Source organism: Eupeodes corollae, chromosome 2 (genome assembly GCF_945859685.1).
Source record: "Eupeodes corollae chromosome 2, idEupCoro1.1, whole genome shotgun sequence".
Taxonomy (NCBI): domain Eukaryota; kingdom Metazoa; phylum Arthropoda; class Insecta; order Diptera; family Syrphidae; genus Eupeodes; species Eupeodes corollae.
In genome coordinates this window covers 106,808,934-106,825,579 of record NC_079148.1, presented here as the reverse complement: position 1 = coordinate 106,825,579, position 16,646 = coordinate 106,808,934, and the positions used below count along the sequence as shown (strand labels likewise).

Below are 16,646 nucleotides of genomic sequence, written 5' to 3'. Positions count from 1 at the left end.
TTTTGTTGTGAAATTCGTAAGCGTAAGAGTTTCCAGTAAAACTAATTGTTGCCTGTAAAACGAGATTTAATCGCTATGCTATCGTTAATTATTACTTCAATAATGCGTTTCCAGCCAGCTAACTGTCCTCAGTTTCGCGCGCCAAGTTATTTGAGTTCCTGTCCCATATAAGTACGCAACCTAAGTCGCGATCTTATTCTACTGCGCCGTTCCTCTTGAGTTTAAATATCTTCCGGGCTGGAGCATTGTTCTTCATTTTCTGTAGATGACCCAGCCATTTAAGGGCTTTTATTCTTTTGACTAGATTAACATCACTGTACAGTCCGTAAAGTTTGTCCTTGTATCTTCTCCTCCACTCTCCATCTACGCAGACGATATCGTTAATCAGGGTAATATAAAATATGACGAGGGATATTTATTTTTAACAAAACTGGTACAGTTTTTATAATGCAAAGTGCTATTTCTTAATATAATGGATTTATAACTTGTCACGATTTAATCTATACAAAAAATAATAATTATGAACGAATTAAACCCAAAATTACAAACAAAAATTAAAGCAACAGAAAAAGATGTTAATATAAAAATACTTAATTTTATTGAATTAAAAATAAAAATCGCAACCAAAAACATTAAAATTAATAAACTAAAATTACCTAAATCCCAACACATACTAGAAAAGGAATAGAAACATGATTTAAGAAAAATTCTGTGATGAAATATTTTTTATTCGATTAAAAACAAAAATATTCAAAAATCATTTCGACTAATGGCCTTATTTTTTCTTTTGGCGTAAAATGTGACTTTTTTTTAATACATTTATCTTAACAGCTCTGCGTTTACTAATTTAATTATTAATTAGTCACATGTTGAATAATCTTCAAAAGTTGTATAAATCTGGTCTATATACCTCAGCGATGGAGAGATGGAAAGGTAGTTTTCATTCCCAAGGCGGGCAAATGCTCGCATGTCAACCTTAAAGACCTAAGACCTGTTAGCCTATCGTCTTTCATTCTCAAAACTCTGGAACAATTGATCGATATCCATATACGTAACAACATTGAGCAGAGACTATCAATGTCTCAGCATGCTTACTGCAAAGGGAAATCGGTAGAAACAGTCTTGCACACTCTGGTAAGAACTATCGAATACTCCTTAGAGAAAAAGGAATATACTATGGTGACCTTCCTGGATTTTGAGGGCGCTTTCAACAACATTGACATATCCGCTATCACTTCTGCTATGACGACCTTAAACGTCGAATACTCAATCTGTGAGTTGATTAATCTAATGCTAAAAAGCAGGATCATCAACTCTATTTTGGGAGATTTTTGCACAAAAAGGTCTGTCAGTAGAGGCACTCCGCAAGGTGGTGTTCCCTCTCCTGTGGAACATAGTGGTTAACGAACTACTAATATCCCTTGAGAGGGAAGGGTACAGAGTGGTTGCGTATGCCGATGATGTTGCTATCGCCGTCACAGGGGAACATCTTAATACACTGAGAAACCTCCTCCAAAATGCACTCAATATGCTCACTAGATGGGCTGATCAATGCGGACTTTGTATTAATCCTCAAAAAACAGACCTCGTCCTTTTCACACGGAAATACAAGATCCCAGTAATTGTACCTCCTTCAATAAAAGGTATACCACTAATTTTTACCAATGAAGCCAAATACCTTGGTCTGATATTGGACAAAAAATTAAGTTGGAAATCTAATATACAGGAAAGAGTTAAAAAAGCTGCAGCAGCTCTTTTCCTTTGCAAGAAAGGTATAGGAAGCAAATGGGGTTTTCAACCTCGCATAACGTACTGGCTATACACATCGGTCATCCGACCAATACTTATGTACGGGGTTGCAGTATGGTGGACTGCACTGGAGAAAATCACATACTACGACAAACTCAGCAGAGTCCAACGCACTGCATGTCTGTGCATAAAGGGGGCATTGAGAACCACACCCTCAGCAGCGTTAGACACTCTCCTTCATCTGACACCTCTAGAAATCTTCAGTAAACAAGTGGCAGCAAGTACAGCGATAAGACTCGACGCCTCATCTCAATGGACCAACAACAATGTGGGGCACTCCAGCATTTTGAACTTCTTTGGTTCTATACCAAAGTACATAGACAACACTATTCCTAAACCCCTATTTGGAAAAAACTTCCAGGTATCCATTCCATCCAGAGATGAATGGGAAGACAAAAAACGCCTGGATAACAAAAGTAATCATTTTTATACAGATGCATCCAAGACAAATGAGGGAGTTGGTAGTGGTGTTTACTCAAAAAAGCTTAATCTATGCATCTCATTCCGCCTCCCGAATCATTGTAGCGTCTTTCAAGCCGAAATTTTAGCGATCAAAGAGGTTCTCTCCTGGCTAAGAGAAAAGGTGATATCAACTTCTGATATCTGCATCTTCTCTGACAGTCAGGCTGCTACCAAATCCCTTCACGGTGTCTCAACCAAATCTCTAACGGCCCTCGATTGTCGATCGTCTCTTATGGAGATGGCGCAGCAACTTAACATTCACCTCTGTTGGGTGCCGGGCCACAGAGACATCACAGGAAATTGTAGAGCCGATGAACTCGCTAAAAATGGCACCGTCATACCTATTTCACCTGAAAGGGAGAAGATAGGTATACCGATAGCTATATGTAAACTTCTGCTTAAAGAAACAGCTTCTGCGATGACAACCTCTAGGTGGCACAATTTACCAACATGCGCAGTCACAAAACTTATATGGCCTTCATCTGGGAGACTACTCTTTTGATAATCCGAGTGAACTATAGCTAAAAAGGATATCAAATTTCTTCTTCGCTTTATAAGAAGCTCAAAATGGTTTGACTAGTAAGATGTAATTCTCTAGATTCATGTGGTATCACAATGGGCCTTTCGCTTGGCGTAAATGTGTTGATTTTAATCCGCAGCCACGTTAACCTAACCTAACAAAATACGACGTTCACGTAGAAAGGGAATGATGTGTTTGATTTTATTTAGGGCTTCTAGAAATTGTTATTTACCAGCTTTTTTTCAGAATTCGGTTTGGTATTAATTCAAAATGTTAATTTTAGTAATCAAGTGACATTTTCCTGCAAAACTAGTTTAATGGCTGGAATTATTTTTTTTGTTTTTATGTTGAAAATCATACTCGTAAATCTTATGAACTAACCAGCGTCAAACACTTTTAATAACATTTAAAGACTAGGGAATATCATTTTCAGTCTTTGAAGCAAATTTACATAAATAGTTCTTTCGTCATGGGGACATTTTTTTTTAATAGATAGTAGTGCTCACATCTTTGTAAGTCTCAATGTTCCTTTAATAACAGATTCAATTAAAATAATAATTTTTAAAAACGGAAAACAATATAGTCCAGTAAATTTAGGTAAGATAATAAATCCACCAGGTATTTCGAACCTTCCTCTTGAAGTTCTAAATATTGTGTAAATTCTCATTTGAAAATTATGCAAGATCTTCTAATATTGGCATATTTTTTGCAAAACATATAAATCTTTTTTTTATCAACCATGTAAACACACAATTGTATCTGTCAAAATCTACGGAAAAATGTTCTATCAACAAATTGGCCGACTTCTTGCAATCGTTTGTAGTCGGCTAAAACATAATTTTTTGATTTTCAAATAATGGGATAATTGTCTACTTATTCCTTATTGGATTATGTTCTTTTCAAACAACATCATTCCATTTTAAATGAAAAACATTTTTTGAGTAGGAAACAACACCAAAAGATTACAGGATTTTAAAATAATTTGAAAACTACGAAAATTGAAAAGTCACCGTTTGGCAAAATAACAAACAAGAAGTTATAAAAAAAAGGGTGAAAAGGATTGGACGCATGAACAAATTTTACACGATTGTCGTAATTGTCTGCTTCAATATTGTTTCACATTTTTTGATATTTTAATAAACGTTTTTGTACGACCTGTTTTTACATCTAAAATGAATTTTCATATTCTTCTTCAACTGTCAAGAGAAATTTTAAATTTAATTGTTTTCTAAAGTCCTCCAACCGTGTAAACAGACAATTTTAAATATCAGCTGATTTTCTACCGACAAATTTTCTAATATTTTGACAAAATTTACCAGGCAACTGTGAACTAATTGGATGGAATTGGTAGTCTTTTGACTATTTATCCAATATTAGAAGATCTTCTAATCGTGTATACTTAGCTCTAGCTTTAGCTCGACCAATTAATTGTTAGTAATTTAGTCTTCCACGTGACAAAAATGTAGCGGATCATCTCCATAAAAACAGTGTTATATTGTCCAGGACAACAATGGTTAGAACTATATTTAGAACATCATTCATTGGGCTGGATATTCCAAACGATTCAAAGTATAACCGCCACAATACAAAACCAGAAACCGCCAACCGCGAGGTTTTCCCTTTTCAGTCTTTTATACCAAGATTTTTTTTTATCAAAAACTGTTTTGGATAGTACTCGTATGTGTATCAAATATTATATAGTGTTATACATTTAGCGGTTTAAGCTTTTTTATTATTATATTTTTTTTAATCATAAAGTTTGAACGTTGACATTATGTGTGAATGACTACATCATTTAAATGGCCACCAAGCGAATTGTTGCAAGTATCGATTCTTTTGAGGTATTTTTCGACCACTTTTTGATACATATTGGACAGTATCTCAGCCATAACTTGACGAATGTTGGTTTTTTAAGGCTCAAAAGTGAAAGATTTATCTGCTTTAACACGGTCTTTCACGTTGCCTCACAAAAAAAAAATCCAGCGGTGTCAAATCGCATGATCTTTGGGGACAGTTGATATTGCCATGACGAGAAATTACGAGGCAAGACAATATCTCTTGCAATAAAGTTATATTAGCTCGAGTTGTGTGGCATGTGGCACCATATTCTTCTTCTCCAAGTCGTGTTCTTTTATAGCAGGCAAAAAAGTCGGTTATCATATGACCAAAATACTCCAAATTGACGGTGACAGTCGTTCCATCATAGTTTTCAAAAGAGTAAGGTCGAATCGTACCTCCGGACCAAAGAGCGCACCAAAGAGTGAGTTTTTGTGGATGCAATTGCCTTCCTTCAATTACTTGAGGATTCTCGAACATAAACACCGAGTGAGAAATGTGCATCGTCGCTGAAGAATTTTGTTTCCAAAAATCGTCGCCAACCGTCTGTTTTTCAAGCACCCATTCGATATATCTACGACGTTGTGAATGGTCAGCTGGCTTCAGTTGTTGTGTGAGCTGGACTTTATATGGATTTAGGCGTTGATCCAAATGCAAAATACGCCATAATGTGCAGCAAAACAGTCCATATTCCTTAGAACGACAAGGAACGCACGAGCGAAATGATGATGCAAAAGTTTTACGATATCTGAAACCATTCCAGTCTCTTCAAATTTTTCCACAATTTCCAATTGCTTGCGAAGTTGTACGACTTAATTTCTCTTCTGCTGAGTTTCGATACTGACTTTCTGTCAAGATTGCGAGATTTTCGATTTTATGACTTAAAAAGATGCTGGGATGCGACCCAAGCTGATAACTTCCCATCCCGTCTGTCGATTTGTCTTGCTTAAAAGTTTGTAGATTTTCGTGTTGTGTTAAAAAAGTCGTCAGTTGAATTATTCTTCAAAATTTTATAACTATCAACTATGTTAAGTGGGTAGGCGAGGTCACGAATCCGCGAAGGATTTCAGACCAATAAGCTTAACATCTTTTGTGCTTAAAACCTTGGAGTGCATTCTTGATTACCATGTTAGAGAAAACCTAGTTGGACGACCTCTCGAAAGCTCTCAGCATGCTTATCTTAAGGGCAAATCTACAGAGACTGCCCTCCATAAAGTAGTGCGTACTGTAGAACAAACAATCCATTATAAAGAATTTACTCTTGCCACCTTCCTAGACATAGAAGGTGCTTTTAACAACGTCCTTACAGAATCCATAGAAGAATCGCTCGTTAAGTTCGGTGTAGAAGACTTCATTTGAGATTGGGTTATTTCCATGCTCTGTGATTGGAAGATTCGAGGAACTCTAGGCAATACAATCGCAACAAAACACGTGAGTAGGGGAACACCCCAGGGTAGTGTCCTTTCGCCTCTTCTATGGCTTCTGATTATAGATACAATTCTCGTTAAATTAGTGAGATGTGGAGTGAAGGCGGATGATTTGGTGCTATTGGTGTCAGAAAAGTACACCTCTGTGATTAGTGAAATCACGGAGTCAGCTTTGAAGAAAGTTAGCACCTGGGCCACGAGTTGTGGACTAGGAGTTAACCAAATTAAAACTGAACTGTTGCGCTTTACCACCAAAACTTAAGTACTGCCCTTCAATCTACCTCGACTCAACGGTCAAATCCTATCATTATCTTCCAGTGCAAAATATGACCCTAAACTAAATTGGAAACTAAATATTGAAGTACGGGTTAAGAAGGCCTGTGTTGCCTTCTACGCCTGCAGCAAAACTTTCGGCAAAAAGTGGGGACTTCAGTCGAAGATGATTTTATGGACGTACACAGCCGTAGTACGCCCAATCTTAACATATGTATGGTTCAATTGTGTGAATATTAATAAGCTTAAGAAGGTTCAGAGAACAGCTTGCATTTGCACCACCATGCGTACTTGCCCAACGGACGCCTTAAACGTTATTTTGGATCTTCTACCAATCGACCTTTTTATTAAATACATAGTTTCCATCATCGCTATTAGTCTGAAGGAATCAAATAGCTGGTTGTCAAAACCTTATGGTCACAACAACACTACGAAATTGATTCCCTCAGATATTATCTCGGTAGACACTGACTACTGCACTCCTACTTTGAACCTTAGTAAGGGCTTTAAGGTTATTTTCTCATCGAGAGAAGATTGGGAGGATGACATCGTGTCGATAAATTTCGATACACCCATCATTACTGACGGCTCAAAGATGGAGTGCGGAGTTGGTTCTGGGATCTTTTCTGAGTACCTAAATGTAGCCAAATCCATTAGGCTTCCTGACTTTGCTAGCGTTTTTCAGGCTGAACTACTGGCAAAGGGAGGCATGTAAGATACTTAAACAAAACCAAAACCGAAATGCGGCTATCTTTACAGAAAGTCAGGCAGCTGTCAAAGCCATTAGCTCGGCCATATCCTCATCTAAATTGGTCCAGCAATGTCGCGATGAGCTTGGGAGCCTGAAAATTAACCTCGGTGTCACCCTGATCTGGGTTCCGGGCCATAGTGGTATCGTGGGAAATGAACGGGCTGACAAGCTAGCCAGGCAAGGATCGGCCCTTCATAGCTCACTTGCGGAAATGGTTAACATTCCTCTTGGTGCTATGAAGGGTAAAATCCAGGATTGTTGCGGTTTGTACCGGACATTAGCCTATAGGAGTTCATGCAGAGAAGTTGGGTATCTCTTACAACACCTTTTGCAGTTGTTGTAGTGACCAAAGAGAAAGTAAAACGATAATCCATTTCCTCTGCAAATGTCCTGCTTTGGCAAACACTAGAATGAAATACTTTGGAAAAGCATTCTTTCAAGAACTTGATGAGCTATCTGAGACAAAGATTAAGGACCTAATCTTTTTTTTTAATCGCTATGAAGCTTCTCTATCAATCTATCCCTTTCAATCAAAGGTCAAACGAGTTTTTGGTATCAAAACGGCGCACTACAGCGCTAATTGGATCTCAGGCTAGGTTGCCTTGAGATCGCCATTTCTACCTACCTACCTATCAACTATGTTTTTTGTATAAAGAAATAGTTTAATTTGAAAATCTAGTTTTGTTAAATAGATTTTTAGTCGAAAACAATGTTTTACCAATTTTAGTAGCCTTTCTTAGATTTTTACAATATGGATGAATGAAATTAATTTGAGAGATATCAAGAACCGAAAATCAATTTTTTACCAAATTTTAGTACTAATTTTTGTAGATTTCATTTTGTTATGAAAAAATGGACTGTTGGATTTTTATAAAAAGCCTACTGAATATCGAAAACAATATTTTCTGTGAAATAAAAAGAAGACAATTTTTAATTTTTGAAAAGCTATTAGGGTCGATAGTGAATATTTACCAAGTTTAAGATATTTTTTTCAGGATTTTTTATTTTTTGTAAAAAAAACTGTCAATTATATTTTTATTAACTTAAAATTTTACTGAATGTTGACAAGAATATTTTTAAAAAGATAAAAGGAATTTAATTCCAATATTCAAAAGTTTTAAAAAGATATTTGAGTCGAAAATCAATTTTTACTAACTTTTATAAATTTTTTTGTTTAGGTTTTTATTTTTTGTAAAAAAAACTGTCAATTCGATTTTCATCAAAATGTTGTTAAATGTTGACAACAATATTTCTTTTAAGATAAAATAAGTTTCAAGCCATAATCTCAAGCTTTAGAAAAGATATTTGAGTCGAAATTAAATTTTACCAACTTTGAGTAATGTTTTTTTTAGGTTTTTATTTTTTATAAAAAAAAACTGTCAATTCGATTTTCCTTAAAGTTTTACCTGAAACGTTATTCTTCGTTGCTTTTCAGTTTTTTTCATTTATAAAAAAGAACTCTTGACTCAAGTCTCTAGCGTCATTAGTTCATGAGATATTTAGGGTTAACCAAAATGTTCACCTTTTTTTTAAACTGCTTTGGTAAAAAAAAAACAACCACGCAATTTTCTTGAGACTGAGAGTCCTTTCTGCATCTATCTGCTTTATTATCTGTATAACAAAATTCATTTGAAGTCGATATCTCTTCTGGTTCACGAGGACGACGAAAAAACGTCGGGAACGTACGGACGTACGAATGTACGTTCACACGTTCACACGTACATACATTTTTCTAAATATATTTTATTTCTACTCTAGGGACCTTCAAACGTCGAGAAATGTCAAAATTTTAAATTTGACAAATCGGACCCATTACAATAACTTCCTATGGGAAGTTAAAAAGAAACCACAAGATGATCTACCATGTACATCCAACATCCACCACTCAAGAAAAAATGTCATAGCCTTTATAATAAGGTATTATGCATTTACTCCTAAAATTGCAGTAAAAAATGTACGTGCATTGTTAATAATTGTTTCTCAAAATTCTAACAGGTTTTTAAATTAAATTAAAAAAAATGAACATTAAACACGCTGTCGAAATAAAGCAAAATTATTACTATATTTAATTTCAATGTAAATTTAAATAAAAGTGAGTCTACTTGAAAACACGATTATGTTTTAACGAATTCTTAACTAAATATTCTCCGCACCGCTTTGGTACTTCCCCTGCATTCATCTTAAAGAGAAAAACAAACACAAAACTTCTCGGAAATGAATTAAAGATGTAAAAAAAATCTGCGTAATAATCTTCTTTTCAAACACTACATGAAGTAACTGTACGTATACACTTTGTTCCATGTTCATCATTTTGTCCGGCCGCACCGCCCAAGCGTAATTCTCTTTGTAAATACAAATTTCAGGTTTTTGTTTACGTAGAATATACATACGTTGGGAATTCCTATTGATAGCAATATTATCGCAATTAAACTCGGACCTGGAAGCATTTCTTCTTCTTACTCACTTAAACAACCACATCACAGTCTTGAGATTGAGAGTCGTCAATTCATATCTCGTTCTTGCCTGTTTGTATTTGTAGTATCTTCTCTGAGCTATGGATCAGAACCTGATTATCTGATATGAGCTGGTTTTGATTCAGTGAGTTTATTCCATAAATGGCAAATCCAAGCGGTTTTTAGTCATTTAAGAATACTTGAGCCAGTTGGTTGGTTCTAGTGCTATCTGCTGAGAAAATGGCTAAGTTCGAAGTTTTGTCGGCTTTGTTGCTCGTCGCGTCAACAGCTTTTGCGTATGAAGTTCCAAAGGCTGAATTTAAAATATTCTATCCCAAGGGATTTGAGGTGTCTATTCCGGCTGAAGAAGGTGTCACATTGTTCGCCTTCCATGGCAAACTCAACGAAGAAATGGATGGATTGGAGGCTGGACGCTGGGCCAGAGATATTTTGAAGCCTAAAAATGGAAGATATATATTCAAAGAACGTGAAACTAGTTTGAAGCTAGGAGATACCATCTACTACTGGACTTACGCTATTTACAATGGACTAGGTTACAGGGAAGACGATGGAGTGTATGTAGTAACAGCTTTTGAAAATGACAATTCTAAGACTCCGATGGTGACAGTAGCTCCACCTCCAACACAGCCGGGTTCAGGTGATGCTTCGTGTCGTTCCAGTATCACGAGAATGAACAAAGATTTGCCTGTTAGATGTGCCGGCCAGATCCTCTTTGAGGAAGAGTTCAACAACAACCAATTGGATTCCAGCAAATGGGTGATGGAGCGGCGATTCACAACTCAGCCTGATTATGAGTTTGTAATTTACTTGCTGAACAATGAAGTCCTGAAAGTTCGTGATAGTAAGGCAATTATCAAGCCCATTGCTACCACAAGTGTGTACGGCGACAAATTCTTGCGCAAGGAATTCAATCTGGGAACCAATTGTACCGGAATTTTGGATACCGAAGATTGTATGCGAGCAGCAAGGACTTTTGATATCCTGCCTCCTTTCATATCGTCACAGTTCTCGACGAAAAATTCATTTACTTTCAAATACGGACGCGTGGAAATACGTGCAAAGATGCCAAATGCTCCTTGGGTTTTCCCACAGCTGTTCCTCGAACCAGTCGACACACGTTACGGCTCAAAGAACTACCAATCCGGACAGATGAGAATTGCCATGAGTCGCAGCAGTGGTGGTGATTTGGCAAACGAACTTTTCGGTGGTGTTATTCTCAACGCCGAGGAGCCTTTTAGAAACGAGAAGCTATGTAAGAGGAATGGTTCACCAATAGATTGGTCAGCTGACTTCCATGTGTTCACATTGGAATGGTTGCAAAGTAAAATCGTTGTTAGTGTCGATACAGAGGAGTACTGTACCATCGAACAGAGTGATAATGGATTTTCAAGTTTGATGGCAGGTGGGAAATCCCTGCCCAATAAGGAATATTTGGAAGCTGGCTCAAAAATGGCACCATTCGATCAAGAATTTTATATTAAATTGGGTTATGGCATTGGTGGACATAAGGACTTCCCAGACGATACTACGCTGTGGCTGAAAGAGAAACCATGGACAAATGGACATCCTAAGGCAATGAAATATTTCTGGGACAAACAAAAGAGGAACTGGAATCAGTGGTTGAGCTCGTCGGCTGCTCTGGAAATTGATTATGTTAGGGTTTATGCAGTTTAGTGAGGAAAAAAAGAAAAAATATAAAATAAAGATTTTTTACTTTATTAAACAAAAACATGTTGTTATTATTCCTTTCTTTTTGATTTTGATGAGAATGATGAGGTTAAAGGAAAATTATAACTTAAAAGAAACCTGTGGAGCATGATACCTTGAAACTTATATGTGATCAAGTTTTTTAATTCTGTATCCTAGAAAAAGACACACGTCGTTATATGCATTTAAAAACAGAGCAAAAAAGGGAGTGATTTCATTAAATTATTGGAGAGAAGTCGCAAATCGCATTCTCTTTTACTTTTAGCTTAAGAAACTATTATTCCGACTTAAGTGTTTTCTGGAACTCCACTTGATATTAGAGGCTCCAAAGTATCGAATCTTGTTCGAATAATAATGCAAATAAGACTCCAAAACACTTCTGGAGAAATAAAATGCTTTTTTTGAGAGCACAACAGACCTTAAAAATTGTTTTTCATTAAAATGGAAATTCACATTTTACCTAAAAAAGAAAAGAAAACTTCCGAGGCATTAAACAATAATTATAATTATTTTTCAAAGCTTCGTTTTCTTGTTTTGACTTTAATTAATCTGGGAATTCCGTATGTAGGTATAAATTGACAACATCTAACGATAAGAAGGTTAAGAACACAGTTTTAAAACAAAGCTTATCAACAGAAATTCCTGATCTCTTAACCGTTTAATGAGGAACGTTGCATCTTGGATTTTCCTTTTTTATAATCAATTTGTATAAATATTATATTGGAGGTATAAATAGAAACTTTTGAATAATTTTATTAGTTCACGTGAAGAAACTAATGGACTATATTAACATAATTTTGAATAAATTTAATAACATATATAATAATAGTTTATAAATCAACCTAAATACGTTATAACAGATAAAACGCGTTAGGTTCATTACACTATAAGAAACAATTCTATACATTTACTTAGTCATCTTAATTAAGCAACACAAACTAGTTATTTTATTTTTAACTTTTGAAACAAGAAGTTTCGCAACTAGTTTTAATATGTTTTGTTTAAACATACGTATTTATATATTTTTGCAACAACAATGACGTCGTATCTTTATAATTTTCTGTGACATTTAAAATTTTATAAAAAACTTTATAAGTATTCAACAGATTTTAGGAGTGGGTTTAGATATTTTTTGGTAAGTAGAGAATGTATCTATTAAAGTTGTTATGTCGTTTATGAATAACACTATCGATTGGAATCATAGCAAAATTAAAAAAAGTAAGATATATTTTTTATTTGGAACATAAACATAGTGTGCTCTGAAAATAATAACAATTTCCTATGTAATTGCAAGCATAAAGGTTAATTATTAGAACTTACATAATAGAAAATCTTATTCATGTAGGTTAAACACTGCCGAGGCTAAACGAATTAGAAAGACTGATCGGATTTCGATTAATTTTTGAGTGCCTGATCTACGATTTATAGATTAATCGGGTACTGAAACACTTCGACCTAGTTTTCTGTTGTGTTCTCTAATGTTCTGCAGTAAACCCTTTAAATTAATTCCTACTTATCTTCTGATAGATTATGTCCCAAATATTTTGCCTTTATTGAATGATGGAAGAATATGTTTCCGGTACATTTAAGAGTGCCGTTGATGTTCAAATGGTAGACATGTGCATTCAAGAGGACACAAGCGTCCATAGGTTTTTTCTTAAAACCAACCTCTGTCTATCAACTCCTACTCTCACCTCCACGTGGTGAACATCGGGTGCCTAGTACCTCAACTGGAGATTGGGTTCCAACCCCAGTGGAAAGTTGTTGGGGGCAGCAAACGAGAGAGGTGGGGAGAGGTGTTTCCACTAAGGCACCTCTCCTTATCCAGACGGCAGCGGAGGAATTCCCGAGATGGAATCAACGGTGGCGTCTACAGTTCCAGTAAGGTAGAACTACTTAGTGAACACCTTATAGGGCTTCTTCGACTTATTCGGAGCCCAGGCCTGTAAGGAGCGGTTTTATCCGGCTCCCCATCCTTGGAGTTATACTTAGGATCTGGCCCTCCAGGTTGGAGGTTGTGCGTCGGGGTGACTTCCTGGCCACGTAAAAGCTTTCAAAGTTGCGAAGCACCAACAAGCCTCGGATACGGACGGATTTACTGTTGACAACCAACGCAAACGAATAAAGGACAACGAACTTCGGATATGCACGTGGAATGTTAGGTCCCTTAACAGACCACGTGCGGCCGAAGAATTAGCGGAGGCCCTAGAACGATATAAAGCAGATATCACCGCCATCCAGGAAATACGATGGGATGGGCCGGGCAAAAAGAGGATGAAAAACTGCGATATTTACTATGGTGACTGCTACCACGAAAACCAACAGCGCTTATTTGGATGCGGATTCGTCATTGGAGCCAGACTTAGGCAAGAAGTCTTGAGCTATAGGTGCATCAATGAGCGCCTCATGACCATACGCATCAAGGCTAAATTCGGCAACATTAGCCTGATATGCGCGCACGCCCCCACAGAAGAGAAAGACGACAACACCAAAGATATGTTCTTCGAGCTCTTAGACAAAACATATGAGCAGTGCCCTAGCTACGATATTAAAATAGTCCTGGGCGATTTTAATGCCAAGCTAGGAAGGGAAGACATCTTTGGTGGAATAATCGGGAAAAACAGCCTGCACGACAACACTTCCGATAATGGATTCAGGCTCATAGATTTTGCTGCGGGGCGAAACGTCATGGTAGCCAGTACGCGTTTTCCACACCTCAACATCCACAAAGGAACTCGGACTTCTCCAGATCAATCTACCGTCAACCAGATTGACCATATTGCGATCGACGCCAGACACGCTTCCAGCATTATGGATGTACGAACTTTCCGAGGAGCTAACATCGACTCGGACCACTACCTCGTTGTAGCCAGGGTAGCACTTCGGATTTCCAGACCCAAGGCAAAACAGGGAGGTGCTTGGAGAAGATACAACGTCGAACGGCTACAATCGCCAGAGATCGCCAAATCCTTTTCCGACCGAGTGACAAGTAACCTCTCTCGAAGTTCTCTGCCGCCAACACAATGTATCGAAAACCAGTGGCAACATTGCCAAGATGCTATCAGAGAAGCCGCCTCTGATGTGCTGGGTTTCAAACAGCCACCAACAAGGAACCCCTGGTTTGATGAGGAATGTCGGCAGGCAAATGCAGCCAAACAAGAGGCACGCAAAGCGGCGCTGCATAAAAGGACGAGAGCTGCTCGTGAGCTCTATGAGCAGAAGAGGCGAGAGGAACGCCGACTTTTCAGAAGGAAAAAGAGAGGGCATGAGAAGCGTGCGGTCGAAGATGTTGAGAGGTATAAAAGCAGGAATGAGGTTCGAAAGTTTTATGAACAGGTGAAACGAAATTCACAGGTACATAAACCTAGAACCGAAGGCTGCAAAGACGAAAGTGGAAACATCATAGTGGAACCGCAGTCAATGCTGAGGATATGGAAGGACCACTTCTGCAGACTGTATAACGGCGACGAAGAACTGAATCCCGCTGTCAGGCAGGATGACCCATTCGATATAGACGACGAAAGCCAACAATCCCGTCCTCCCGACTTAGACGAAGTAAAGATTGCCATATCTAAGTTAAAGTCTAATAAAGCCGCTGGAGCAGATGGCTTGAATGCCGAGCTCTTTAAAGCAGCTGGAGATAAGTTGGTTAGGAGCATGCACCATCTTATCTGTAAGATATGGTCGGAAGAAAACATGCCCGATGAATGGAACCTCAGTATTGTTTGCCCGATCCTGAAAAAAGGAGACCCTCTAAACTGCACCAACTATAGAGGAATAAGTCTACTTAACATCGCCTATAAAATCTTCTCTGCCATAATATGTGAACGTCTAAAGCCCATCGTCAACAACCTGATAGGTCCTTATCAGTGTGGTTTTAGACCAGGAAAGTCCACAGTTGATCAAATATTCACATTACGGCAGATCCTGGAAAAAACTCAAGAGCACCAAATCGACACCCACCATCTTTTCATCGATTTCAAGGCCGCATATGACAGCATCTACAGGGACGAGCTGTATAGAGCCATGTCTAGTTTTGGCATCCCTGCCAAACTCGTCCGTTTGTGCAGGATGACCATGGAGAATTCACGCTGCTCCATAAAGGTTGGAAACAACTTAACAGAACCTTTTGATGTCAAAAAAGGTTTTAGACAAGGTGATGCGCTGTCATGCGATTTTTTTAACATCGTGCTTGAAAGAATAGTGCAGAGCTCACACGTCAACACTAGAGGCACTATCTTTCAAAAGTCTGTCCAATTACTGGCATATGCTGATGACATTGACATAATCGGAAGAACTCAGCGTGATGTCAATGGGGCTTTTGTGAGTATTGAGGCAGAGGCGGCAAAAATGGGTTTAACGGTTAATGAGGGCAAAACAAAGTACATGCTGTCGTCTAGAAAGGACATACAACACCGACGTTTTGGACAAAACGTCACAATCGACAGACGTACCTTTGAGGTAGTCAAGGACTTCGTCTACCTAGGCTCCGCTGTAAACGCAGAAAACAACACCAGCGCTGAGATCAAACGCAGAATAACTCTTGCTAACCGCTGTTTCTTTGGACTAAGAAAGCAATTGAGTAGTAATGTCCTCTCTCGAGGGACCAAAGTGTTGCTATATAAGACCCTTATCATCCCCGTCCTGCTATACGGTGCAGAAGCATGGACCATGACAAAAGCGGATGAAAGCACCTTGGGTCGCTTCGAGAGAAAAGTTCTTCGTGTGATCTACGGTCCCGTATGCATCGAAGGGGAGTGGAGGAGAAGATGGAACGACGAACTGTACGGGCTGTACAGCGACGTAGACTTAGCAAGAAGAGTAAAAGTCCAACGACTAAGATGGCTGGGTCACGTAGAGCGCATGGAAACCAATGCTCCGGCCCGGAAAGTCTTCGAATCCACACCCACAGGACAGCGCAGTAGAGGAAGGCCGCGGATCAGGTGGCGCGCACAAGTGGAAGGTGACCTCACCCAACTTGGAGCGCGAAACTGGAGACATCTAGCTAGGGACCGAGCTAGATGGAGAAGTTTGTTGGGTGAGGCCCTAGTTCACACAGGACTGTAGCGCCACCTTAAGTAAGTAAGTAAGTTGCTGGCTCTTAAGCTAAACAATCTTTTATCATTGCCCTTGGATTTTACTCTTTACAAACTCTCTAAAGCAGAATGTGATAAAACTATAAAAGCTTTCTTTAATTTTAATTAATAACACGAAACCATCACGTAAGCTTTACTAGAAACTTTAATTTCTTTTTTATTTTACTATTATAATTTGTATCGTCTAATATTCATATATAAATTACATGTCACGATGTTTGTCCGCGATGGACTGTTAAACTACTTAACCGATTTTGATCAAATTTGTACACCGTGCGCAGTTTGATCCAA

The 16,646-nt window shown here is 38.0% G+C and overlaps 1 protein-coding gene across 1 annotated transcript; it reads left to right on the top strand.

The window, feature by feature from the left end:
- Positions 1-9,709: 9,709 nt before the first annotated feature.
- LOC129946082 (gram-negative bacteria-binding protein 3) lies at positions 9,710-11,281 on the top strand. Its single transcript, XM_056056112.1, has one exon. The coding sequence runs from the start codon at positions 9,772-9,774 to the stop codon at positions 11,224-11,226; it is 1,455 nt and encodes a 484-aa protein (XP_055912087.1). The 5' UTR covers positions 9,710-9,771; the 3' UTR covers positions 11,227-11,281.
- The last annotated feature ends 5,365 nt before the right edge of the window (positions 11,282-16,646 follow it).

Coding starts and splice junctions, on each gene's coding strand:
- LOC129946082 (XM_056056112.1), top strand. CDS start 9,772: ATGGCTAAGTTCGAAGTTTTGTCGGCTTTGTTGCTCGTCGCGTCAACA.